This window comes from Mixophyes fleayi, chromosome 12 (genome assembly GCF_038048845.1).
Source record: "Mixophyes fleayi isolate aMixFle1 chromosome 12, aMixFle1.hap1, whole genome shotgun sequence".
NCBI classification, from domain to species: domain Eukaryota; kingdom Metazoa; phylum Chordata; class Amphibia; order Anura; family Limnodynastidae; genus Mixophyes; species Mixophyes fleayi.
The window spans coordinates 3,294,760-3,322,072 of NC_134413.1; the positions used below are offsets into that span (position 1 = coordinate 3,294,760).

General features: G+C 43.5%; 1 protein-coding gene across 7 annotated transcripts; it reads left to right on the forward strand.

Moving 5' to 3' along the window:
• The first annotated feature begins 1,245 nt into the window (after positions 1-1,245).
• Positions 1,246-26,131, forward strand: SPATA7 (spermatogenesis associated 7). 7 transcript variants are annotated; one of them, XM_075193446.1, is made up of 11 exons: positions 1,246-1,429; positions 5,081-5,155; positions 7,665-7,757; positions 9,634-9,681; positions 11,804-11,934; positions 17,131-17,558; positions 18,324-18,408; positions 21,572-21,669; positions 23,697-23,774; positions 23,850-23,907; positions 25,268-26,131. In XM_075193446.1, exons 1-11 carry the CDS (start codon positions 1,315-1,317, stop codon positions 26,096-26,098), a joined length of 2,040 nt encoding a protein of 679 aa, XP_075049547.1. In that variant the 5' UTR covers positions 1,246-1,314; the 3' UTR covers positions 26,099-26,131. The 7 variants fall into 7 exon arrangements, with proteins under 7 accessions (XP_075049547.1, XP_075049548.1, XP_075049549.1 ...); XM_075193447.1 differs by having other exon boundaries at positions 18,324-18,375; XM_075193449.1 differs by lacking the exon at positions 1,246-1,429 and adding an exon at positions 4,374-4,430.
• Positions 26,132-27,313: the final 1,182 nt, after the last annotated feature.

Sequence of the window (27,313 nt, forward strand, 5' to 3'; positions counted from 1 at the left end):
TCCAGTCACTAGAAACCAGTGACATCACTGAGAGTGCAGCCTATCGTCACTAGGAACCAGTGACATCACTGAGAGTGCAGCCTATCCTGTCACTAGGAACTAGTGACATCACTGAGAATGCAGCCTATCCATTCACTAGGAACCAGTGACATCACTGAGAATGCAGCCTATCCATTCACTAGGAACCAGTGACATCACTGAGAATGCAGCTTATCCATTCACTAGGAACCAGTGACATCACTGAGAGTGCAGCCTATCCATTCACTAGGAACCAGTGACATCACAGTGCATCTTCAAACACTACTCATTGTTTATGAGTTATTATTGTTTGTGTTTTTTATTTATTTGTTTAACCAGGGTTTAGTAAGATCACTATGTCCTCAAATAATATTATAATAATAATAATAATAATAATAATATCATAATAATAATAATAATAATAATAATAATAATATACATTTTGAAATAAACGCGGCATCTGTGGGTATTTTATGCACTTGTGTATTAGAACTATTGTGGTATAAGCAGGTGTGATGGACAAAGCAGCATCTAACAAGTCAGATGATGGAACCTATGTTACTCATCTCCAAAGTGAAACAAACAGAACAAATATTGTGCTGACACTAACCTGAATTCCTAAAATAATTAGAACCCCCCTCCCCTACACACCACCCTGCAGCATAGATCATGTATTACAGCTCAGCACTGATAACAAGAATGTGTCTGGTGTCTGCATCTGTAACCTGCACATACTAATATGTCATATAAATAATATCTATTATGTCACGTCCAGGTTCCCCGATCTGTGCTGGGTACATTGTATCCTAGAACTGATAGATATAATATATGTATAATCTACGGTGTGTGCTGGGTACATTGTATCCTACAACTCATACATATAATATAATATAATATATGTATAATCTCCAGCCGGGCTGCCCGGTGTGTGCTGGGTACAATGTATCCTAGAACTGATACATATAATGTATGTATAATCTACGGTGTGTGCTGGGTACAATGTATCCTAGAACTGATAGATATAATATATGTATAATCTCCAGCCGGGCTGCCCGGTGTGTGCTGGGTACAATGTATCCTAGAACTGATACATATAATGTATGTATAATCTACGGTGTGTGCTGGGTACAATGTATCCTACAACTGATAGATATAATATATGTATAATCTCCAGGCCAGTGTGTGCGGCTCCCAGGCTTCCTGTCTGTAATATCCCGCACACAGGAAGTGGTTCTTCCCACAGCTCAAACCGTATCTTAGAAACGCGATGAAAACGCCGCAATAAGCGCAGCTCACATGCGGCCCCCGGGATACAGCGCTGACCGTGCGCTCACCTCCCCGCAGCGCAGCCAGCAGCGCCCAGACCTCCGCGATGCGGCAGAGCGCAGCCCGAGCGCAGGAAAACGCGCGTGTGAGTATCCCCTGCATCCTTATTATAGTTCATAGTGAGCTGGTTATTTTCAGCACTGGACATGTTTCTGATGCCTCATAATGTACTTGTGTCTGTAGATAAATATACCACCACTAAGTGATTGTGCAGTGGACAGTGCTCCCCCTGTGGGGATCGTTGCTCCTTTATAATGAACCACCTGAACCACTCCAAGCATTCATTAGAAATATAGGGTTCATATGACCCCATTTTTGCTGCATTTTGCTCTTTATTGCAGGAACAGTAATTTTGGTCCTCACAGTATTTTCAGAGCAAATGTATTATATCTGGGAAATCACATGAGCTAATTCTATGAAACTGGTCATGAAAATAATATATGATAATATATTTATGCGTTTAAGGCCCCTCACCAACTGCTACTACTAGTTTTCTTTTAACGCTGTTGATGGGACCTTATTGGTTTAATGACCTTATACCCACTTGCGCTTATCGTTAGGAGTGATGCTATCTATTGGACGCTGCCTGCTCTATTCACTCATGTTCAAGCAAGTGGCAGCGATATCACTCGCTGGCATTTTACTAGTACCAATAGGTAACGAGCCTGTGTCACCCTACAGTGAGGTCAGATGCCACTGAAATGCGTTGCAAAATTGGGAACATTGTTCCCTATGGAGATAAAGGCCTTTGTACACCCTAACAAGTATAATTCTGCATGGTTGAGTGTTCTCATTTGATTTGGCAATGGTACTGAAAGCTGGTGTGTACAGATGATCTTATCTCCATAGGGAACAGTGTTCCCTATGTTAAGGAGCACTCTATCTGCATCCTGATGCTGTTTAGCGCACGTCATATCAACATAATATTGGCAGAACCATTTCTTTCTTCCAGTGTGGTCCATGCACAGGTCCCTATTGCCAAACCCTGTAAACAGATAATGTTTATTGCCATAGCGATCCATATGGTGTGAATTGGAGGTGTGTGTGTGTGTGTGTGTGTGTGTGTGTGTGTATATATATATATATATATATATATATATATATATATATATATATATATATATATTTTCACTTGTGTAAATAAGCCCTTTAAAGCTCTGCTGATGTAGGCGATGCAGTGAGGACAGACAGATGGTGAATCAGGGTTATGTTTGGGAGATTAGCTGCTCGCTCATTGTTCCTATGGTGTAATAGAGGACACAGACTGTGTCTGACAACACCATGAGCCGTATTACCCACCACACACACCTTGTATTATTCATGTCGGCAATTCGATCCTCTGGAACTTCTACTGTACTAGTGTTGATTTTGTAAGTTATAATAAAGCTGTGTGAAATGAAACTGAATTGCTACAATGTGCAATATTTGGTAATAATCCTTTTTAAAGTCCTAAATTTATTCCAACACCATGGACAGTATAGAAGACTAATTTATATTATCCTCAGTGTCTATTATAGCGGGTAAGACTTGTGTGAAACGCATGCTGATATGTTATTACAGATAGGTGTGTCTTTCGTTGTTTTATGTTATTACTGAGATTATGGGTAATGTGCGGCCCTTCTGAAGGTTACAGGGTCACCCCGTGTGGCCTAATACTAGTCTATACCATTGATGTACAACAGTGGTCCGTCCAGCCTTCACCTGTGGCCCCAGCTTTATGCCCCAGCTCTAGCTTCTATTGAAGTCAAATCTGGGGCGGCGGGTGAAGCTCGCGCCCTCGCACAGCGCGATAGGAGCATCCGCTTATGCATCATGTGATCACAGACCACATGACATCGAAGTGAGATCGAAGAAGAGAGAGCAGTCACATGATCTTCCTCCGCGGGACAGACCTTGACTCATGAATTCTGACTGACAAGTTAAGTGCACTTTTTGGACCACATGCAGGCACCTAAACCACTGATTGAGTGACATAATTTAACTCATTCTTTGTCTTTATCTTCACCCCGGAGCCCCCTAGCTATGTGCCGGCCACTGACATGGAGGGGCAGAAGAAGATAACAGGTCATGGATGCAGCCGCCTTAGCACATGTGCACACGGATGTTTAGCCTGCATTGCTCCTCCTCTTGAACGTTGAATCATTCATCCACTGTTGAACAGAATGGCGCTCCTATAGTACTTTACAAAGTTACCAATGACCCCTTTAAGGGTCCTCATCCTTTCTGGGCAGCACAGGGTGAACGCAGCATTGAGCAGAGAAAACAGCGCTGCACGCCGCGTCTATGCGCCGTCATAGTTCAATCGTCCCGGGCCAGCGATCCTTATAGGGATCAATTATCGCTTTTTAAAGTTCTTTTTTGAGCTTCCTTCTGTTCCATTCAGCTGCCTCTTAACATAAAGCAGCACAAGTGGAGAGGAAAGGCAGGCACAATGCCTGTGCACATGGGCCCGAAGACAGACCCTTGGCCTGCTTAGCATGTAGGGGTTACTGTTAGGCCTGGTCATACCTTCTCTGTGACGAAAACTTAGCCGCTGCGCCACCGTCCACAGCCCCTCCCTGCCTGACCAGCTGTCCATCGTCAATAGACCAGTAAAATGTATTTAACGAGACTCTGAATAACTTGTCTTGGAGCAAAGTTTATGAGAGTGTTTGTCATTCTTTATAGCTGACGTAAATATAAGACAATAAAACAATTCCAATTTGCAGAGGGTTTAGCACCAGGGAACTGTGGGTCACTGTACGTTCTGGAGACACTTTACTGGATTATCAATAACGGGTGAAACTCTCCATCTATGACCAGACTCGTGATTCCAGGATCCGTGATGTACGATGATTCCGGTGTTCCGCTGATAGCGAGTGTTCCGAATACACAGAACACGATCCATAGAATTCAGACAAGCAGAACATGAGTCTAGAACAACCTCCGGACCACCAGAACTCAGAGGTTTTCTATTAAACATGAATCAGCTCAATTCTGCCTCTTATGTCACAAATGTCCACACGTGTCATAATACAGGCTGGGCAGGGTATTCAGTCCTGCAGTGACCCCAAGAGGCCAGTTCAGAGGGGTATCTGCATAACCAGGTGAGGCAGACTATACTGTCAACTCAATAATTCTATTACAAAGCTCTGTCCCTTAGTTATGTTATTCTTTGTATTACCAATGTTGGGGTTATGGAGTAGACAACGTTTTGGAACAGCAAAACCTGATGGGACTTGTAGTTTCTCAATAGCTGGAGGAGTCTGGAACACAAACCTCTAATCTCTGTAATATATTTATTGAAACTTTTTTTTTTCCTAGCTCAAAGTTGTGTATTAATTCTAATTTCTGGCCAATTAGTTATCTGTTTTAGATGATTGTACAGAAGAGGCTCAGTCATTGCCCAGTGTAATGTTAATTGGAACGTGTGTAAATTTGGTGTTGACATTATAATTCTGGTGGAAATGTTATAAATAATACTTTATTTGACAGCTGATATTTTGTATTATCTCTTTTTTTTTTTTTTTTTTAAATCTTTCTGCACCAAAATAATATGTCTTTTATATTTGTTTTACCTGTCTTTTTTACAGCACAAGAAGTTCAATTTACTGACTGATGTACAAATGTATCTTATTTACTTGTATAATTAGATGCATCTTTGCCAGTTATTGTGTTGATGTTTGAGGTCTGGTTTTTCTTGCACACGTCAGTATTGTGCATTCTGTCATTTATGGGCGATTCCCTTTTGTTTCAGTGTCCAGGGTTCTGTCTGTTCCCAGGTGCGGCGTATCGAGCCCATTTAAAGGACATCTAAGTGTTAAGAGCAATGGTAAGTACACATAGCCGGGTCTTCAGTGGGCTGTGGATGATTTGTGGCCATCCTCCTCCTTCTGTAGCTGTAGGTAATTACTCAGACTCATGTCCTTGTCCAGGTTCTGCGGGACACATGGAAAACGGAGGATTTGTTTTTAAAATTGGTTTCAACTGATGCATTTAACCCCACACGTCATATTTAACATTCAGTCACCTGGTTGCATATAACTAGAGGCTCAGGGTTTGCCAATGAGGGTTTGTTCAAACCAGTTCTTGGCTACAGTTTGCAAACAGCACAGAAACTCTCGCACGACTGTTGCTTAGAAGGTTGGCAGTAAAAACGTGGGTGAAAGCTGGAAGGCGGAAAGCCATGGGTGCCCGACTTTCTGTGGTTCTGCTTGGACCCTTAGATTAAACTTGCAATTTAGAGAACTCCTAATTTTCCCACAAGTACCAAGGATCAATGATCCCAATACCTACATTATGTTCAGATCAGTGTGCTCGCTCCATGTTCTGTGTCATGAGCAAATTCTGCCACGACCCTTAGCTGCGCACACCCTTGGTCAGAATGACTCCTTGACTGAGCCATGTTGGAGATTACTTCAGCCCATTCATCAAGGGTCAGATGAGCAATCCGTCTGTTGGAAACGACAAGTGATTAATTCGCTTCTGACATACAGCAGCCACGGGGATCATCGATCACACTGCCTGCGCGTGTCTGTTATCCACATGGGTGTCTGTTTATATATCTGGGACTTGTAGTGCGACATTTGCTGAAGAGCCACTTATTGCATAATCTTGCTACATATCTTTCTGTAAGAACCTCCTTACATTTGTTGTATCCTATTTGTCAGCCTTATATGTTTATAGAGTGACATCTTGCACTGTACAATACAGATTTCCCAGGACAGCGCCGCTGTGCAGAGACTGACGGCTGCCACAGTATCACAATACAAAGCTTTGTCTCGATGGGATTTCCAGCTGCTCGTAGCTGAAGTGCTGGTAAAAGCCAAATTCCTTAATGGCCCAAATAACGCAAATCCCGGCAGCCAGGAATGTAATTACTCCCCAGCTACCGGCATCACCTCCATTCACTTACACATTAGGATGGTGTTATTAAAGCAACAGTTAAAGCAAATTTTGTCTCATTTCTATGCTTTTTAGAAGCCTTTAGTTACTGTATGAGGATGGCTGTAAGCACGCAGCCTCAATGGTTAATATTTTATTTAGTTTAAGGTACAGTTGTGTTTACTGTTGTACCTGTTCTTAATGGCTGTCACTTGTGCTAAGATGCAGATAGTAGCTACAGCCCCCCCTACACAACCCACCATCTGTTCTTATCCCAGAGTACGGGGTCCTCGCTCCGTCACTCTCCCCCACACCCCCTCCACTCTCCTCTTCACAGATCCCTCTCTCTCAACGCTCGCCTGCCTCTAAGCCACCTCTTCAACTTGTGTATTTGTGTATCAGTTGGCTAACCCGCCCCCTTCCCCTCTTATCCTGTACACATGCTCTTGTCTCACCCATCCTAAAATAAAAACTTTTCTCTTGACCCTGCCGGTCTCTAACTACCACCCAATATTTCTCCTCCCATTCACATCCAAATTACTTGCTCTGCGGCTTTTGTGGAATCTAATTACCTCACATCTGTTCCTCCTGTGGCCAATCAGGGTAATTGGCTTCCTAAAAAAAAAACATGGTTTCATTTAACCATGTTTTACAAGATACTCACAAGCTCAAGCTCCCTCACTGGTCCCCTAATAAAAATCAGAAGGGCTATCAAACTCCCACAAATGAGCCAACTACCAGAGGCTCCGACTCCGTACATACAGGAGAGGACACGGAAGAGGTGTCTAATAGAGTGTTCTGTTCCATAGGAGTCACTTTGGAGATTGTCTGTAGCCCCGGAGATTTCATCACAAGTCTTCTCTTATAAGACCCAGAGCAGTTATCCCACAATACCCAAGTAGTAAAGCAAGCATTAGCCTGGCCTAACCCAGACTATGCCTCTGACAGCATGTGAATAACTGCTGTTGTAATAAAGAAAAAAGTAAGAAAAATCCATGAAAATGACAGTTTCATCATTCACATACACGATAAGCACATACTCAGTCTCTCTATACGTTGTATATCTGTTGGAAAATCTCAAAGTACAGAATCTGTACCAAGTGACCACCCCCCCATTTGCTCTTTTTTTTTCCTCTAAAATATTTAGTATTCTTTATGATGATATGGTAAATAACAACACTATATCTTTCCAGGACAGCTCCATCCCCCTCTATACAATCTCACTAGGATAAACCGATTATTATAAAGTGACGTGTGCTCTCTATGGGGAGACGGTAGCACAGACCTCCTCTAGGGAGAGGGTTAATCCACTTTCATAGTGCAGTCTGTATGTTTAGAGAAGTGCAGTGTAGTCTGATTGCTGATGCTGGGTGATGTAATGGTTTCTTGGTATGTTGTATTACTCATGTTGTCATCTTGCAGGGAGTATTAATCGACCTGTTTTTCCTCCTTTTTAGCCTTTTACATCGGACGCGACAGCCGGCTAAGTGACCAGTACCGGATCAGGGACCACATGCTCATTCACTACAATAAAATCCTCGGCGCTAAAGGTACAAACTGCTCTCGTTAGAGATGCTGGCGGCCAGACGCCAGAGTCTCCTCGCTGTAAATCAGATTAGTGTCATGGCGGAGATGGAGGATGGATCGTGCAGTGTTTGCTAAACCCCAGCCTCTCGCACATCACCGGGGCTGCCCTGAGACCAGGGGAATCCCAGGTGCTGAATCAATGTGGAGTTTTACAAATTGATTCCTTTTTGGTTCATGGCCCCGGACAGGAATGTGAGTTTTATAGTTGAAGAGAATTTAGAGGATCAGTTTGATAAAGTGACCTCTCTGAGAGCGCGCAAGGTCAGCAGTCACCGGGGTGATGGGATATCCTATTCTTGTAGCGCATTTTGCATAGGATGGGGAAAGGGAACCCAATTATCAGTTCTGTTGTGAAATGGCACAATGAAAATATGCTACTTTTTTATGTTTTATTTCTCGTTTGCGCTCGGTCTTTACTTGCAGAATGTTCTCACATAATAATTGTGTACGATCCCAGATAAATCAGATTTACAGTTGGTTTTATAGCTAAACAGGGCTGCAAACATTCCAAAGAAAGGAACCAGGGCATCCAACAAATGTAAAATCAATTATTCCAAGGTCCTTGTTTCCACACTGAGGCTTATTCACAAACATAGGAGAAAACGCTAATAATACAGTGAGCTATAGCAACCGGTCATCAATGCGCTTTGTGCAGAGAAGGCTAAAGGAAGTGTCTGATTGCTGTGGGTTACTCCTGTATCCCTAAATCTCTCCTGTGTCAGAAAACTGGGGGTAAATGTATCAAGCTGAGAGTTTTCCGACGGGTTTGAAAAACCAATCAGATTCTAGCTATCATTTATTTAGTACATTCTACAAAATGACAGCTAGAATCTGATTGGTTGCTATAGGCAACATCTCCACTTTTCAAACCCGCCCGAAAACTGTCAGCTTGATACATTTATCCCCTGCTCTTTGCATGAATTAATATGTTATGTTTATCCATGGTTATGGAGGTTAGATAAATAGATCATTTTATTGTAGCAAAATATTACTTTGTTTTTTTGTAAGAACACCCAAACAAAAACAAACATTCTTCTATGACCCTCAGCTCTTGCTGTGATTCATGATAGCAAACAGCAGAGTAATTATTATTACATAGAATCTGTTTACTTACAGATTGTCACAATATTTATTTGAACAGATTTGTACTGTATAACCGGGAAGGCCTGGCGTTGTGTGTTTAATAGGTTTAAAGCGGTAATGTCAATCGTCTGTTTAGTAACCCAACAATCGAGGCCCTCTGCCCTGTGATCTCATCCACTCCCTGCATTATTAGACTCTACTAGTAATCAACTGCATACTGTTACTTCCCTGTACCCAAGAAAGGCCAGTCGTAAGACTTCTAGCCAATAGGAAGCTAAGCTGCAGCTCGCTGTTGTCACATGACCAGTCACGGCGCACCTGACTCATTCAGTTTATGATGCTATTACATGTTATCGGTAAATAACTCATTGTGTATTAATACCAACTGTATCATACAGCGACTTCATAATGAAACATTATTCATTCTGCAAACAATCAATCTATTTTAACTCTCTTCTATCTGTACAAAGCATTTACTGCTGTGTCTCAGATGTTGTTGTTGTTTGGTGAATGCAAGAAATTGTTGCGGTTTTTGATTAATTGTGATGGAAGCTGCAGAATCTACATGTTGCTGTTCCCACAAACAGCCCCCATCCCCGGTAATAATAAGTGCATGTTGGAAAATGACCGCCGTTGGGCTGTACGTACGCCCGTCTCCCAGAGACTCGCTCCTGTGTCTCCGTATTGGATGGTGTTCCGAGAAGCAGGACCGTACTGTGTTATTCACTCATCCACTATTATCTCTTCCCTCCCCAGCTGCTGTTGACTGTTCCGTTCCAAAGAGTATGATCAAGAGTATTAAATGTAAGTATCTCACACGGCTCGTTATTGCTACATTATTGTAATACCTAGCACTATGTTATATAGCATATTATCTATCGTACAAGGGTTCCCCTAACATTGCAGCTTCCAGGTGACCAGTGAGATAATTCTACCACCTGTAGATCTGTTACATTGTATCAGTCAGTAATGATTACACCTGTGGATCTGTTACATTGTATCAGTCAGTAATGACTACACCTGTGCTCCAGCAGGGAGATATTGAAAACATGCACTGTTAGGGCTCCCTAAGGACTGGGTTTGGGCAACCCTGCTATAATGTATAAGGCAGGAGATCTACATGGTAACGTGGGTCTGTAACAATGGAGGCTCGGAGCGGAGAGAATCCTCACACTGCACAAAGCACATTTTTTTTATATTAATTACAGTTTCAGCATTTGCTGACCAGGATGATAGAAATATTCTGCTGTAAACATCTACTTTTAAAATACATGATCTATAAACAGGAAAAGGAGGAACGAACGGGAACTCTGTAAAGAGACGATTCCTCCCTCTGTATCTGGTTGTTTCTCTCTTCCTCTGCGGTCCCTGGTTCTGAGTTTTTTGTGTCTGGAGATTATCTTTGTAGATCCTTCTAATTCAGGCACAATGCAGAGTTATCACCTCCGTGTTTGAGAACATTTGTCGCTATTAGGGACGGTTTCCAAGGTCAATAGAATTTGGCTGAGACACCGGGGTGTTCTTGGCAATTGCCTAAACCACTAATCTCCTCTTCCATCATCCTGTCATGTTTGTACCTGGTAATTGTATAAAGACAACACACATGGGTGACCCACAAGGGCGTGTAACGCAGAGATCTTCTATATTTTCCTGATGTCTGATGAGACTTGTTTCTTTGTAATAAATGTGTCATAACCTGATGAGAAAATACACCGGCACATTTAATTTTTTCTGTTTCCCATTCTTTATGGTAAAGTATTTATGTCTACATTCCTCCTAATTGTCCTGATTTAGCCGGGACAGTTAAGATTTGAAGGTTCTGTCCGGTGGATCAGGACCGATTCGCAGGACATCCCCATTCAATGCCGTCCAGTGGCAGCTGCGTGTGGTGCTTTAATTGTTTTGGGGGATGTTACTCGTAGGGCTGGGAGTAGTCCAACACTTCAGAAGCCCTGGACACGTCTCAGGGGGCATGAACCACGCCCCAGTGGCCACCTACTACTGTACAGTTTGACTGTGATCCTTCTCATGCACACGCCATCAGATTCCAAAAATTGGGGGGGGGGGGGTATGTTGCTGTGTATTATTTGGCTACAAATTTGGGTCGCGCCATACAACATTTTTGTCTTAATAAGCTTCCAATCTATTTGGCGCCTCGGAAACAGGAAGACAAAGTTACTCCTCTAAGGTCAACACTGGTATTCCAGCCGCTGTCTCCATCAAGTCTCTGTGTTCTGTTTTATACAGTTCCATAGTGTCCTTATTGTTATAAGTCCTCCTTTCAGAATGACTGAAATAGTAAATGCCGGAGAAAAGGATTGTTTGTAACGAATAGGGGCTCTGTTTTACAAGCATTGTCTCGTCGCATCTACACTAACGCCGGGTACCCCAGTTACTGCATTTAAGTAGGAAGCCTGAAAAGCTTCTGTTAGCATTTGTTCCACTATACCAGGCCCACAAACTGCACCTGATTGAAAATATCCATGGCCCATCCCAAGTCATCTATTGTCCAGCTGAGAAGCTAATATAAACCGTACACCATGAAACGCGTTGTACATTTCTTTTGCCTTGTCAATGACCCCTGCTGTTGTCATTTGGATTAGAATCTAAATTCCACAGTAACACAAGTTATAAATGTCCTTGTTGGTTTTGTGAAGGGCATTCAGGGGACTTCTTTTTCCCCTATATCTCTACCTCTTGTACTACACCCCACGCATTCCACACCTTCTTTCTCCCCTATATCTCTATCCTTGTCCTACTTTCTATATTCTATACCCTTGCCGCCTCCTCTGTCTTTCTCCCCTATATGCCCTGACGTTGTCTTCAAATCCAGTTTAAGGGCTGGTTATTGCATTCATGATTCATAATAACCAAGCACTGTGTTCCTTTTTGTTTTACTTACTATTATTTCTGTGTTTCCTTCAAGACAGCGACCAGCAGAGAAGGGAAAAGATGAACAGAGAGGTGACCCGGTTTGAGAGGGAGCCGTCACTTTATAGATCCCCCACACGCCCTAATTCTAGAGAGAACGGCGAAAGCTCCATAATACACAGAAAGGTGAGAATGTAACATCACTCTCGTGGTTCTCATGCAGTGTTTATGTGATGCACCGTTATATACATGAACCACACACAGGTTGACTAATTGGTTAATAAGGGATTCTATTTCTGCATCAATCTTATGTTCTGTAGAATCCGTCATCCCCGTATGATCGCACCCTCTTCATCTCTCTCTATACGGCTGCCTGATGCAGTCACATTAATACGAGTCCGAGATTCCCTGGAAACCAAACTAAGGCCACATGGATGTGTGTTTTTCTTGGTTATTTCTGGCAGGATCACCCCCCCCCCCCCCCCCCCCCCGAGACACATCCAACAATACAGCTAATGTGTGTTACACGTTATCTTCCAGAGCGTGTAAAGTGGTTACTGATTGGTGTCGCATGTACGTAGTGTTTTGAAAGCCCAAACCAGCTTAGGGTTTGATGTTGAACAAATCAGAACAATATCACAGTTACAATGTCACATTTATTAATAATTAATTTTTTTCTTTTTCTTTGAGAGTAATAGTCATTAAAACTGTTAATAACGACAAATCATATTTAAGTTTTGTCCCTCTTTAACATGAAGCTGAAGTAACTCTGAGTTCCCTTTGCACATTTGCTCTGCAGGGATGGCTGCCGCTTTATGTAAAAAAAAAAATTAATAATGATAAAAAAATTCTATGGATGCAACAAATGGTCACGTGACTGTAGTTACCATGGTAATCACATGACACTTGGCAAACTGTCATTCATTCATAGTTGCACAAAATCCTACGGAAAACAACTTCATAGGTCGCCAGGTAACAAAGTGAGTTATGTTTAGGAAATAAAAAAATGCCAAATTTTTAGAAGAGATTTCACCTTTAACTCGTCACTCAACATCAGTAACTTTAGGGCTTGATTGTGATGTAGACACGCCCCTTCCACAATCTCCGAAGAGCTGCAAAATTGGAATAAGCTGGCCCATAAAGAGCGTACTGTAATGTTTTCCTGGGTGAACGGAGAAACCCTGTTTGTTTTGCTTATTACGTAGGACACAAAGCTGTAACGTGAGCGTGCTGAAGCCGGGGTTCAGAGCTCTCGGAGAGACTCCTAAGTGTTTGGGGTTGTCATCAGCATTTAATGCCTCCATTATTGTCTGCGTGTTCATGTGTCTCGTCCAGGGCCGGATTAACCCGAGGTCTAACTGGGCTACAGCCCAGGGGCCTCCGGCATCCAGGGGGCTCACAGAGCTCAGCAGCATTATTGATCGGGGCAGGCGGCTAACAGGGGGGCCTCATGGGGGAATGGGGGCCCCCTTAGCCCAGGGGCCTCCATTCCTTTAATCCGGCCCTGGTCTCGTCTCTCGCATCCACTTCGATTGAGTGAAATCGGCAAACTGGAAAAGCCGCAGACCTGAGTTTTCACATGGAATTACATGTTACGGTGCTCTGATTATAATATAACGCTCTCCTTACTGTGCGTGATATGGGTGTTAGAAGTCACCAATGAAGCCTATGACCACATGAAAGCACAAGGTTGTAGTGTGACTCCAGAGCCCACTGTTTATGTATAAACTCCTGTAAATATCTCTATCTAACATTATATGTGTACTGGAACGAAAATAAATGCTTATTGGAAAGCAAACAAAACCGTATTTGCAGCGACTAAATTTAAACTCTCGCTGATAATTTGAACATGAAACAAAAGGGCGCAGATGGTGGGTGAGAGCCGCTCTTCTGTGTCCCTCAAGTTGGCAATTTTATTATTTATGTTTTCCCTTTTCAAAGGAATCCCGCAGAGTTGTGAGATCCGAGATTTGTTACTAATTTACTGACGTGTAAGAATAGGATGATGCGCCGTTACCTGCTCAGCCGATGGAGCGAGCGCGTCGACGGCCTTTAATGCTGCAGCAGCGGGGGGCACGAATATTTAGCCTGTCAGAATAGTTCATGTTTCCGTGGCAACCTTCTACAAAGGCGTCTATTTTTGAGATGATCCCAGTCTTTCCATTGCATAAAAATTGCAAAAAAAGAAACTTGTGTGAGTTTTAAGCTCTGTGAATTTAAAGTTTTCCCTGTTTTGTGTTTGATTTTAACTTTTTGTGGCGTCGCTAAATGTCAAATTTTATGCTGAATCTTCCAGTTATTATTAGGGCTCCCGACATTTAGGAACACAGTGAGATGTTTCCATTTGTTATCGCTGGTTCATTTTTCAATTTGTTGCAGTGGTTTCACTGGAGAGGGGATATATATATATATATTTCATTCCTTGTATGTGTTTGTAGCCATTATAGAGATGCCGTTATTTGTCCTGTATAAGATGTTTGCAGGATGCAGGTATGATTTTTCTGTAGTAATTACAAAGTGGGGTGAGAATGCCCCAGTCCATAATATAAACACCCTTTTATGAATTGTAGATGTGTTGATCTGGAAGGATTTAAAACAAAACCCCCAAAAGTATCAATGTCAGGGCTCCGGGGGAGAGGAGGGTGGGATCTCCTCCCTGACTCCCAAACATGGTGATCCTGTTCCCTGGATCAGTAACCACAACTAGTTAATTTGCTCTCATTGGGGCACATTTATCAATATTCACAGGAAATGAAAAATAGTTTTAATCCATTGATAAGGATCAAATTTCTTAAATGTATTAAAACACCAACACAGGAACAGCGGATCTGATAAACTGCTGTTCCTGTGAAAAAGTGGTAAAAACTTACCGCTCCATCTTCGTACTGCGATCCTGGGTGGCTTCTTCATTTCTCCTTTCAAATCCTGTGCGCATGCGCCGATTGATAACTCGGGCATGCGCACAGGCATCCAAACAGCACTGACCCCAAGAACCTGGGTCATGTGACAGGGCATGCTGTGACTTGTAGTTTCACGATACCTGGGGAGCCGCAGGTCCTTTTCCGTTTCTGGTGTCCACAATTGGATCCCGTATAATGTAGTACCATGGCCTGAATGGACTATCTTACCTACCTCATCCGCCATATGATACTTATAACTTATTTTCTTTGCATTGTACATGAAGAGTTCCCATAACTATGGCCGCCTACTCGTCCGACCAGGATACATATTCTGTGGCGAGCGCACATCTGCAGCGGTATGTTAACCCTTTCCTTTACGGTCCAAAGTCGCAGGAGCTCCTCAACTCTATTGGACAGAAAACTGATTTAATTCGATGAGATTGTGGAGTTTCCTTTCCACACTCAGAGGGTGGTCTCATCCTTTCTAATGTATAGAGACCACTAATGTGGGGGGAGGGGGGACAGATTTGCAGAAGGACTGAATTTTGTGGTTATTGGCCTAGACACTATGCAGTTTTTGGGGATGGCGTGGGTCTGAAATCTTAGGCATCGTGCTTGAAGGTTGGGCGTAGGGCTGAATTTAGTGGCACAGACACTGGTCTGACATAAATAGCCTTAAATACTTTCATTTTAACCTTGCCACGGTAAGTTGTTGTCTTTATCTTCACTGTACCTGGCAGACGTCGTTTGCCCATTGTCACCATACCGCTGATGTAATTGGTTTTTCGACATACAAGGTCCTCCATGATGTGGGTTCCCAAAAACAGGTGGCAGTAGGAGAGTACTGTGGTAGATGATGACGCACTTTGCTGTTCTTGACTGTAAGCTCTGTTTGCAAAGAAATATGGTAGTGTGTGGTGAACATCCAAGCTGTAGGCAGGCTGTTTCACATTTCAGGTCACTGACTCGGTATGTAAATTGTCCTGCTTAGTAGTGATTTATGGTACAGTCAATTTTTTGTTTTGTTTTGTGATTTTATATCCCGCATATGTATAGGACGTATCCTGCAGTGTATTGTCTGTTAGAGCAGAGCGGACCTAGACCCGTATTTATCACCAGACGTATCTTCACGTCCGCCCCTTGTTGAATACAGACGTACATATGCCCGGTTTATGTGTTTAAAGAAAAAACAATCTGTTTGTTTTGCAGCTTTAGTGAATCAGACCCTCTGTACTCAAACTTTATGTTGATCCAAAAGAAAGCATTAACAAAACAAAGCATAGTCCAATTTGTATTAAAAGTGACTCTTATAATTAACACTAACTATAATGTTACCTATAACTACACAGACGCTGGAATCCAGAAAGGCTCTTTTGCTACAAATGTCAGATATAAACAGGATAGAATGTTTTACACTCGTTATCTTGATAATTTCTGCAAAGTGTTTGCTTAGATATAACACAGAACAGTGAAATACCATCGCTGTTTGTTTGAAAAACACAATTAACGGAAACGTTTGGCAGCGGTAGAAGGACAGCGTGTACTTTCTATTTGTGTGCATGGAAATTGCAGCAATTTTACCTTTGTGTACTCCAATGAATACCTTTTTCTCCTTTTTATTATCCATGTAATTTCTGTAAAATACTGGTGTTTGCGGTGGGATCCTAATTCTCTGTGTCCTTAGCAGATTAGCCGCCCTCTCCTTCCTCCCCGTTTTTCCAAGTGGCTTTTCTCCTCGACCTCCCATGAAGTCCGTATTTTGTAACGGACTGTGAACGTGGCATACGGCTGGAAGTTTCATTGGTGCTACCAGTAGCACATGGCGTTAAGAAGAAAAGTTGGATGCAATTCTGTCCTACCTCTGCAATGCAGCGGTGAGACACCAGGAGAGGACAGGGGCTTCCATGCTGTGCTGGAGAAACCAGTAGACGTTGGCTCATGCACTTTGACCATGGGGGGTTTGTTTTGGTGCAGAAAACACATTACAATTTGTAGATGTGTGCACACTTTTTGGATGCCTGTTCCTACATCAGCCAGAATACAATTTGAATTAATATTTAAATATATAAATTTCCCCACAACTTGCACCAAATCTGTTTATCTAACCTCCTATCCAGGTGCTCTTCAAATCTCCCCAATAATGTCCTACTAACCCCGCTCCAGTACTATGTCTTATCCATGTCTCCACCTCAATCCATCAGATGTTGCACTCTTTATATAACTCCCACGTCTTCATATTAGGTTATGTCACCCGGTGGAAGCTGTGCATGGGGTGGGATACAATTGTATCCAGCGAGGAACTTTGACAATCATGAGAAAAACATAAACATCTGCCTGATGATATTGATTAGTTCCTGAGAAGCGCAGGAGTCATCCAGAAATATTGTATCTAGCAAAAGTTGCAGCAGAAGATGTACTAGCCAATATTAAAGTTATCTGAAGGTGAACCACTTCTAATACTGACTGTGATGTTTGCTTTCAGGATACTTATGATGGATATACTAATATGCTGAGACAATCCCCATATTCAGACCCCAGAAACGTCTGCTCTCCAAGCTCCTTCATCTCCACCTCTCCGAGACAGTTACGGTCACCAGAGAGCACGGCCGAGCTGGAAGAGAGGGACCCGGATTTCTCCAGAATGGCTTCTAGAATGCGCTGCGGCTTCTCCAACTCCCCGGGATGGAGCGGAGGCTGCTGCAGATTCCAGGACAACCAAAGGAAAATCTGTAGCGGGGACTTGTTGGAGAAACACTCGCGTCACTTCACTGAGACGCCGCTGCCGTTCACCCCACGCACCCTAAAGACACACGCCAAGTCCGTCCTTGCTCAGTATCGCTGTTACTCCGCGCCCAGGAGGAAGAGGAGGGAGATTGTGGCAAATGCAGAGGCCCAGACCGATCTCAGCAGGTAAACGCCAATAACGGTATTTCTGAAGCGAAACGTATCATTAAAATTGGAGTTTAATGGTGTGACTGTCAGATGTGAGAGTGCTGATGGAAAGAGGGACCAACTATCCTTTGGCCTTCAGGCTAATCTTTTAAATGGCCATTTTAAATACACCTAATGGAGGCAGCCATTTTGCATTCTAAATGTTGACAAGAATTAGGTGAGCCGTTTTGTTTTAACCCAATATTGATGATTGAAGCCCATCGATTCACCGGGAACTAGCGATGACACTGTCACAAGGCGCAAAGTACCTCAGTGATGTCCCTTCTTCCTAGTGGAAAGATCGGCCGCATTGGTGTTAGTTCGGGCTGCACAATGACTTTCTCCATTGTGCTTCAAGTGCACATTAAAGAAATATTGAGAGGCTACTAAGGGACAATTTTATGTCCTTATGTCAGAGAATGATTCCAGAACTTAAATACTTAATTGGATTACTCATATTCTAGTGTGTGTGGTTTTCAAATTAGATTACCAGTCAGCCATTTTGTGTTCTGAACCAATAGTCAGCCAGTCATTCACTAGGAAATGATGACATCACTGGCAGTGATGTCACTGACTCCTATTGAATAGCCTACAAAATGGCCACCTTTAAATACTGTTTTGGGCGACAACTCCAGACTGGAATCCTGTTAACATATGTTGCAGTCTGCACAGGGACAGTCAGTCCTATATTCTGTGTATTATATGTGTATTTACACCCTGCTGACGTGACCATTGTACCTCCAGTTTCCAGCACCGGTCTCCAGCACAAGAGACAGAGCCCCCATCTATCAGACAGGTAACCGAGGACGAAGCTTCACCTGAGAGTCCAGTAGGTGGCGCCATTTATTGGCTGTTGAATATTTTTCCATAATAATTGACTGTTAGTAATAGTGCTGCACAATTCTCTCAAGAAGACTGAAAATATGCTGCCGTTACATTTTGTTAATTTATGTAAAACTTCCCTGTATCGGAGAGGAAGCAATTTTCTCCTGCTCAAGTGACAGACATACAATTTCAAATATTTGTCAAGCATAACTTTTTTATCCTATATTTTTGAGGTCATTACAGAATCTGCTAATTAATTTAAATGAGATAGAACCCATCTTTTCTCCTATATAAAGCTGCTTGTATATATAGGTATTAGAAGTAGTAGGAGAAATTGTCTAATAAACAGAGGTCTGACAATTTGTGGGCTGAACAGAGATTTAGTATGTTGCATCCTCAGTGATGTCACTGGTTCCTAGTGACAGGATAGGCTGCACTCTCAGTGATGTCACTGGTTCCTAGTGACTGGATAGGCTGCATTCTCAGGGATGTCACTGGTTCCTAGTGACTGGATAGGCTGCATTCTCAGGGATGTCACTGGTTCCTAGTGAATGGATAGGCTGCACTCTCAGTGATGTCACTGGTTCCTAGTGACTGGATAGGCTGCACTCTCAGTGATGTCACTGGCTTCTAGTGACTGGATAGGCTGCATTCTCAGGGATGTCACTGGTTCCGAGTGACTGGATAGGCTGCACTCTCAGTGATGTCACTGGTTCCTAGTGAATGGATAGGCTGCATTCTCAGTGATGTCACTGGTTCCTAGTGACTGGATAGGCTGCATTCTCAGGGATGTCACTGGTTCCTAGTGACTGGATAGGCTGCATTCTCAGGGATGTCACTGGTTCCTAGTGACTGGATAGGCTGCATTCTCAGGGATGTCACTGGTTCCTAGTGACTGGATAGGCTGCATTCTCAGGGATGTCACTGGTTCCTAGTGACTGGATAGGCTGCATTCTCAGGGATGTCACTGGTTCCTAGTGACTGGATAGGCTGCATTCTCAGGGATGTCACTGGTTCCTAGTGACTGGATAGGCTGCATTCTCAGGGATGTCACTGGTTCCTAGTGACTGGATAGGCTGCATTCTCAGTGATGTCACTGGCTCCTAGTGACTGGATAGGCTGCACTCTCAGTGATGTCACTGGTTCCTAGTGAATGGATAGGCTGCACTCTCAGTGATGTCACTGGTTCCTAGTGACTGGATAGGCTGCACTCTCAGTGATGTCACTGGCTTCTAGTGACTGGATAGGCTGCATTCTCAGGGATGTCACTGGTTCCGAGTGACTGGATAGGCTGCACTCTCAGTGATGTCACTGGTTCCTAGTGAATGGATAGGCTGCATTCTCAGTGATGTCACTGGTTCCTAGTGACTGGATAGGCTGCATTCTCAGGGATGTCACGGGTTCCCAGCGACTGGATAGGCTGCATTCTCAGTGATGTCACTGGCTCCTAGTGACTGGATAGGCTGCACTCTCAGTGATGTCACTGGCTCCTAGTGACTGGATAGGCTGCACTCTCAGTGATGTCACTGGTTCCTAGTGACTGGATAGGCTGCACTCTCAGTGATGTCACTGGCTCCTAGTGACTGGATAGGCTGCACTCTCAGTGATGTCACTGGTTCCTAGTGACTGGATAGGCTGCACTCTCAGTGATGTCACTGGCTCCTAGTGACTGGATAGGCTGCATTCTCAGTGATGTCCAAATGAGGCGACCATCGTGTCACTGCACACACTGACCAGACTTTTGAACGAGCGGTCGTATGTCGGCTGATTGAGCCGATTATTGGACGAAAACAGTGTAGTGTGTACCCAGCTTTAGTGACTGGACGGGGGTGTCTTATGTACAGTTTAATTATAATAACTCCCCTAGTGATAGTTTATGAAAAATTAACTCGTAGCCAGCAACATAGAAAGCCAGAACTAACACAATGTTAAATCTTAATTTTGTTTGTCCCAGGTACCAAATTATATATTTATAGGCAGCACCGGGGGCCATGGTTCAGTTAAGGATTCTGTTTCAAAACATGGCTCATGGTTGGATATTTTTATGTTTGTGCCCCAGACACTGCAGACGGACGACTGTTCATCTCCCCATAAAAAGTTGTGTCCGGGTGATGTATGTGTGAGTTGGACCCAACTATAAAAAGTGCAGAGTTGGTCTCTGAAATGACTCCTAAAAATGTAATCTATCTAATTATCTGCCATATACTCCAGTGTGATTTAACCCCGCGTTGATGATATGGGGTTTTAGGGGTAGATCAAATTGTCTACAAAGGAAAAGTGGAGGTGTTGCCCATAGCAACCAATCAGATTCTAGCTATAATTTATCCAGTGCAATCTAGAAGATATCTAGAATATGATTGGTTGTTATGGGCAACAACTCCACATTTTCTTTGTAGACGGTCTAATTAATTTACTCCTTTAACCACCGCACCTAAGATCTCGCATAATGGAAGTCGGCAACCAGTAGATCTCCTCCATCCGCCTTCCCTTCATACAAGCAGTGTGTTATACGCCGCCGTAAGGGGTGTAACTTCTGATATGTCACCCAAAATGGGATGTTCCGTGTGTCCAGCAGATCCGATTTATAAAGTCACTTTTATCTGATTTTTTTTTTGCCTTTTCATTAAAAGTATTTATTACAGTAAACTCAGTAAGTTGTTGCAGGATTTGTGAATCTACTATACAGCCATGTTCAAAGCAAAACTACAAGACAAATGTAACTGGTGAATTTAGGCACTGATCTTTTTTATTTCAAGTTAGAGGTTTTCCAATTGTAATCCTATTTTATCCTCCTTTCCCCTTCCTAGGCCGTTTTATTTCATTATAAGACATTACCCACATTTATCTAGTAATATTTCTCTGCACTACTCCTTGGCCGTAAGATACTTCCAGCATGTAACAAATCTCTCACACTGTTATCTGATTAGAATGTGTTACATTATAGTATAGCGTGTTATTATAACGCGCTAATATCGCACTATAAGCCGTTGTACCTGGAGGGTGGAACACCAGGAGATGGGAATTCTATTATATAAAACTGTTGCAGAGATCAACGTGTAATTGTGGTTAGTGTCAGTACGAGTCTACAAGAACAGGGGGTAACAGCCAACATTGGAAGATGGCAGTAAGTGGAGGGTATGTAAATGACTTATCGTTGCACAATTTAGGATGGACACAGAGGTCATCTGCCGCTGCGTGAGGAAGAGAAAAGCTGTCGCCGGTTTTCTGAGACGTATACAGATCGTCGGCAGCCGTCACTGTCCAGGTACAGGATACAGCGTTATACATCATATATCTGTGCACAGCTTAGTATCACTATATGGAGCAACCCGCTAGCAGCGGTCTAGTGTGGTCAGACTATGGAAGATACCGGTCGCTATGGGTTACATATATCTAAAAGTAGTTATTAATCATCCTGTATAGCAATATTCTTCCTCTTATTATCTGCCTTTATTGATACATGTGGAAGCTGCCATGTTGGATAAATAGAGCCACTGATAGCTGAGAAAAGAGCATCTAGTGGCTAAATTCTCATGGAAGACAGCCCAGTATATCATATATTGTAATAACAATAACATACAGGAGTATATAATGTGTACATTTATTATAATAACATTTGTCCCATTAATACCCAACATATGTTTTCTATTTTCCAATTAACTAAAATCTCATCTGCTACGTAAACATTCTGCTCCTGGGTAAAACCTCCCCAATATAATAGTAGTTTAAAGGGATTGTCCAATGTAAAACAATTGTGACACTTGTATTCAAGGCAGATATTTCAAAGGTGAGTGAGATGTCTCCAGCGTTTGTGGCTGCAAGGAATTAGTTACCACTCCCTCTGCTGCGCTGCCCCCCTCGCAGCGCTCTCTTCTGCTGCTGCGCTGCCCCCCTCGCAGCGCTCGCTTCTGCTGCTGCGCTGCCCCCCTCGCAGCGCTCTCTTCTGCTGCTGCGCTGCCCCCCTCGCAGCGCTCTCTTCTGCTGCTGCGCTGCCCCCCTTGCAGCGCTCTTCTGCTGCTGCGCCGCCCCCCTTACAGCGCTCTTCTGCTGCTGCGCCGCCCCCCTCACAGCGCTCTTCTGCTTCTGCGCCGCCCCCCCTCACAGCGCTCTTCTGCTTCTGCGCTGCCCCCCTCGCAGCGCTCTTCTGCTGCTGCGCCGCCCCCCTCGCAGCGCTCTTCTGCTGCTGCGCCGCCCCCTCGCAGCGCTCTCTTCTGCTGCTGCGCCGCCCCCCTCACAGCGCTCTCTTCTGCTGCTGCGCCCCCCCCCCCCCCCCCCCCCGCAGCGCTCTCTTCTGTTGCTGCGCCGCCCGCCCCCCTCGCAGAGCTCTCTTCTGCTGCTGCGCCGCTGCCCTCCCCCCTGCCGTCGCGCTGTTCTGCTGCTGCGACGACCCCCTCACAGCGCTCTTCTGCTGCGACGACCCCAGCGCAGCGCTCTCCTTCTGCTGCTGCCCCACCCCTCTCGCTGCGCTCTCTTCTGCTGCGACGTCCCTCTCTTCTGCTGCTGCACCGCCCTACTCGCAGCGCTCTCCTTCTGCTGCTGCGCCGCCCCTCTCGCGGCGCTCTTCTGCTGCTGCGACGTGTCTCCCCCCCCCCCCCCCCCCGCCTTCTTTTGGTGCTGCGTGTCCCCTCTCGCCGTCGCTTTCTTTTGCTGCTGCAACGCGCCCCCACCCGCCGTCGCTCTCTTCTGCTGCGACGTCCGTCCCCCCCGCCGTCGCTCTCTTCTGCGACGTCCCCCCCGCCCTCTTCTGCTGCTGCTGCGACGTCCCCCCCACCGGCGCTCTCTTCTGCTGCGACGCTGTCCCCCCGCCCTCTTCTGCTGCTGCTAAGTCCCCCCGCCCTCTTCTGCTGCTGCTAAGTCCCCCTCTCATTCGGTCCTCTTCCCCATTTCAGGTTAGTTTAAAGTCCCTAACCAAAAAACACACAGTAGGGTCTTTAAAAAAAAACAAAAATAGCAGCCAATTAACCTAGCAGTGGTTTTTTGGACTGTTGGAAACTCTTGTAAACCAGACTGTACATAGAAGATCCAATTAGAATCAAACCCATTGCTGATAACTACTGTGCCACTCAATCCTATGAATACAAGAGAGAGGACAATTCCATTAAACATACATTGTAGCCACATTCGGATTAGTGATCTTTTGAAACTAAATTTCTGTATATAATTGAGCAACAATTAAATATTATATTACAATTTCCAGGAGAGTAACAGAAGTATTTTCTTTAGGTTGCTAATTGTTTACCGTTGTGATCAGTTACTAAGATTCAGTAATAAACATTGTATTTGTCTTTGCAGAGAGGAGGAACTGGGGTACCTGAACTTTGTGGTTGCTGTGACTAACGAAATACTGGCCCTGGGATTATTCTCGGACAGGTGAGTGACAGCCGCAAGACATTGGGGCTTCACACGTCCGTTATCCGTCTTCTAATTACTGTGCTCTGTGTTTAGAGTTGTAGATCGGATCTTTGAACGACATCTCCAAGAAAATAGACATAATTTAGACGAGGTAAGAAACTGACCCTTTATCACTTCTATCTAACTATATCTTGAGATAACTTATATCAAGTACTAAGCTTTAATGTGGGATTAAAAATACAATTATCAGTCCCTGTCCCGCTGGCTGTACGTCTGTGAGACAGCGGAGGCTGTACGGAAGAGTGAGCGCAGAGATAATTAGCTAATGGGAGATAAACCAATTAATCTAGTTGCCTACTGAGTACTAGTTATTCCCAATAAAACTGTAACATTTCTCTCCAAAGTGCAGTTTAACAAATCATTCTGGGTGATCTCAGGATTCTTTAGAAACTGGAATCTTACTGATAATCCTTGAAACAGGGTGTTTTTCATGTACTATTAATGAATATAAACAGTGGCTCAGTGGTTAGCACTTCTGTCTCACAGCACTGGGGTCATGAGTTTAATTCCTGACCATGGCCTTATCTGTGAGGAGTTTGTATGTTTTCCCCGTGTTTACATGGGTTTCCTCCAGGTGCTCTGGTTTCCTCCCACACTCCAAAAACATACTGGTAGGTTAATTGGCTGCTAACAAATTGACCCGTGTGTGTGGGAATTTAGACTGTAAGCTCCAATGGGGCAGGGACTGATGTGAGTGAGTTCTCTGTACAGCGCTGCAGAATTAGTGGCGCTATATAAATAAATGGTGATGAGATGTCAGACTTCATTAAACTTTAATTACAATGTTTTACATCTTTGTGAAGGGAATCGGGCCAAGTGCTTTATTATCTAATGAGTGGGTACAACATGATTAACCCATAGTACCTGGCAGTGCCTATGACACCTTAATTATTATCCTGCTGCACGTTTCAAAGCTCGAATATTACCCGCAGGTTAGAACCTCACTGAGCTGCAGGTATCCGACTTGCTTGTAAATAGCAACCAGGGGTTTGCCTCAAAATAAGCCCCTCTGCCGTGACCATCAGTGTTTACTCTACACTGTACATACAGGACGTCTGCAAATTTTAGAAGTCACAGAATAAAATAGGAGGCATGTTTTGTGGGTTGATTTTTGTGAAAATCACAATTAAAAAAAGCTTTTGCCTGTATGAATTAAAAATATTTAGTACTGATAGGGATTTCTGTGCCTCACCCACAAAAAAGACAGATAATATAACATTTGCTCAGATAGAGTTAAAAAAGCATTTGTGACAGTGAGAAAATGTGAAATATAGTGGGGCATCCTGAGATACAATTTTGGACTAGATCCCTGACCACGAAAGGGTCAGTGAAAATATCTCCCCTATGACCAATTTAGGAAGTGGTTTTAAATCCTAAAGTCTTGATGTGGTATTTTTGTGGTGTTACGTCTAAGATGGATACAATGTATCTTTACTTCTCTTACTCCATAGGACAAAATGCGCCACCTGCTGGACATTCTCAGGGCCGACTTGGACAGCAAACATGAAAACCACCTCAAGTCTTTTGTAGACAATCGCTCCGGCACCAGTGAACATTTAAGCAGCCTCCTCGCTCCTCATGATGGGGTCAGGAACGAGGCTTCTCATTCATGGGGTGACTTTTCTCAAGATGGTATAAACGGCGGCCAACATCAAAAAGAGGACTTGTTAATATACTTAGATGAAATAGATTCTGAATCCCAAATCAGAGACAATGTCCTCTCGGGCCGGGATACACGAGACGTTGGGCATGAGCAAGAAACTGATTTCCTAGTGTTCATAGAAGATACGAAACAGAACAATGTCCAAAGTGGTCAAGATGAAGGCGATGGTCTGCCGACAGCAGATGCCGCCCGGTGTTGTCCGGATGAAAGAGGATCTGACCGTCTGCCAGAAGATCATTTCCTAACTTGTCAGGATGACAGAGGAGAGAACGACCATGGATTTCACAATGATGATGATCTTCTGGGGCCAGAGAAAGCTTCTGAGGTGGACAATCTTCTCCTGGATGACGGTGATGTAGACCAGATCTCTTTCTCCGATGGATCCGGTGCTTTAGTCAACTTGGCAGACGGCAGCCATGACACAGAGAAAACCGATCTATTGAAGGATCTTGAAGACCTAGAACAGAGCTTTTCTGAGATCGTCCAGGTGTCCAAGGATGAAGACCTCTCTGATCTGGTAGCAGGAGACCTCACTGATCCAGGAGACCTCACTGATCCAGGAGAAGACTCAGAGGGTGAAACCGATTACTCTAAAATTCAGGAGCAAATCGAGTTCTAAGAAATTTCTGAAATAAAATACAGTTGACAGCTGCTTATATGCATCGTATATGTGACATACGGGTAATGAGATAGGGCTACACCCATTATATTGTAGAATCTTCATCTACCGGTAGAACTCTGCAAATTATTGTCCCTTTACAACCCATATTTTGTTATCCGGAGTTATACCTATAATATATAAAGCTATATAATATTAGAGAACCAGTATAGCATACCACCAGCCATGATACATACCAACCTCATCACTACATTAGATATAATCTGCTGTACATTATAAAGGATGTTACTGAGGACTTCCATGACCATATAAACAATGTTTCAATACTACAGGGTTACATACATTATCCTCATCACCTACAGCATAATGCACAGCAGATATTCACTATTATAGATGATGTATATCTTGGATGGCAGAGGTCAAACACATGGGTGAAATCCTAATATTTCTGCTTATTGCTATAACATTGGTATGTGATATCTGCCAGAAGATGACTAGTATAATCCAGGATGGCCGTATCTACATAAATAGGGGGGTTTCTAGAAGAACAAGGGGACACAATGTAATCAGTTGAGGGGGGGGGAAGGGGGGATAGATCCACACAATCGTCTCCCAGTAGTTGTGGACGGGACTCTTAACAGTAAAAGAATTTGGTGTGCACAGGACAAACTTAGGGTTAGTAAGACTTTGATCTAAAATATTAAATGCAAAAAAAAAAAAAGAGGTGGACATCTTTTCAGCCAATTTATTTTTCATAGTGATACATTTGAAAGGTCTAGTGGTTAATGTTATACCCTTATGTAGAGTAACTTATGACACTTTTATAGAACAACCCTCATTTGTTAAAGCCACAATTCCAAATATCTAAAGAAAAAATTATCCACTTTATTGAGACGCCTAAAACAATTCCCAGACCTCTGACCTATTTCCACAGGGAGATTTCTAAGGGTGTAACGTCCAACATAGCGGAGTAATCTAAGCAGCCAATAGGAAAATAGAGTTCTAGGGAGTGACCGGCGGTAACACTGTAGCAATAATCTATACCTACAAGTTGTCAGAATTCTATCAGGGTTATGTATAATCCCTGTGTGGAAACAGTAACGTTTTATTAACTCACGAATATCACTAATATTTGACGCAAGAAATGTCCTGATATTATAATTTATTGATTTCTAGACGTTATCACAGCACAACAGCTGCAGGACTGATAAGTCT

Bases quoted from the DNA above. Each gene is read 5' to 3' on its own strand.
- SPATA7 (XM_075193446.1), top strand. From the start codon at position 1,315: ATGCGGCCCCCGGGATACAGCGCTGACCGTGCGCTCACCTCCCCGCAG. The intron at 5,156-7,664 runs GTAAGTACACAT...CCTCCTTTTTAG, and splicing joins TCTAAGTGTTAAGAGCAATG to CCTTTTACATCGGACGCGAC. The intron at 23,775-23,849 runs GTGAGTGACAGC...CTCTGTGTTTAG, and splicing joins CTGGGATTATTCTCGGACAG to AGTTGTAGATCGGATCTTTG.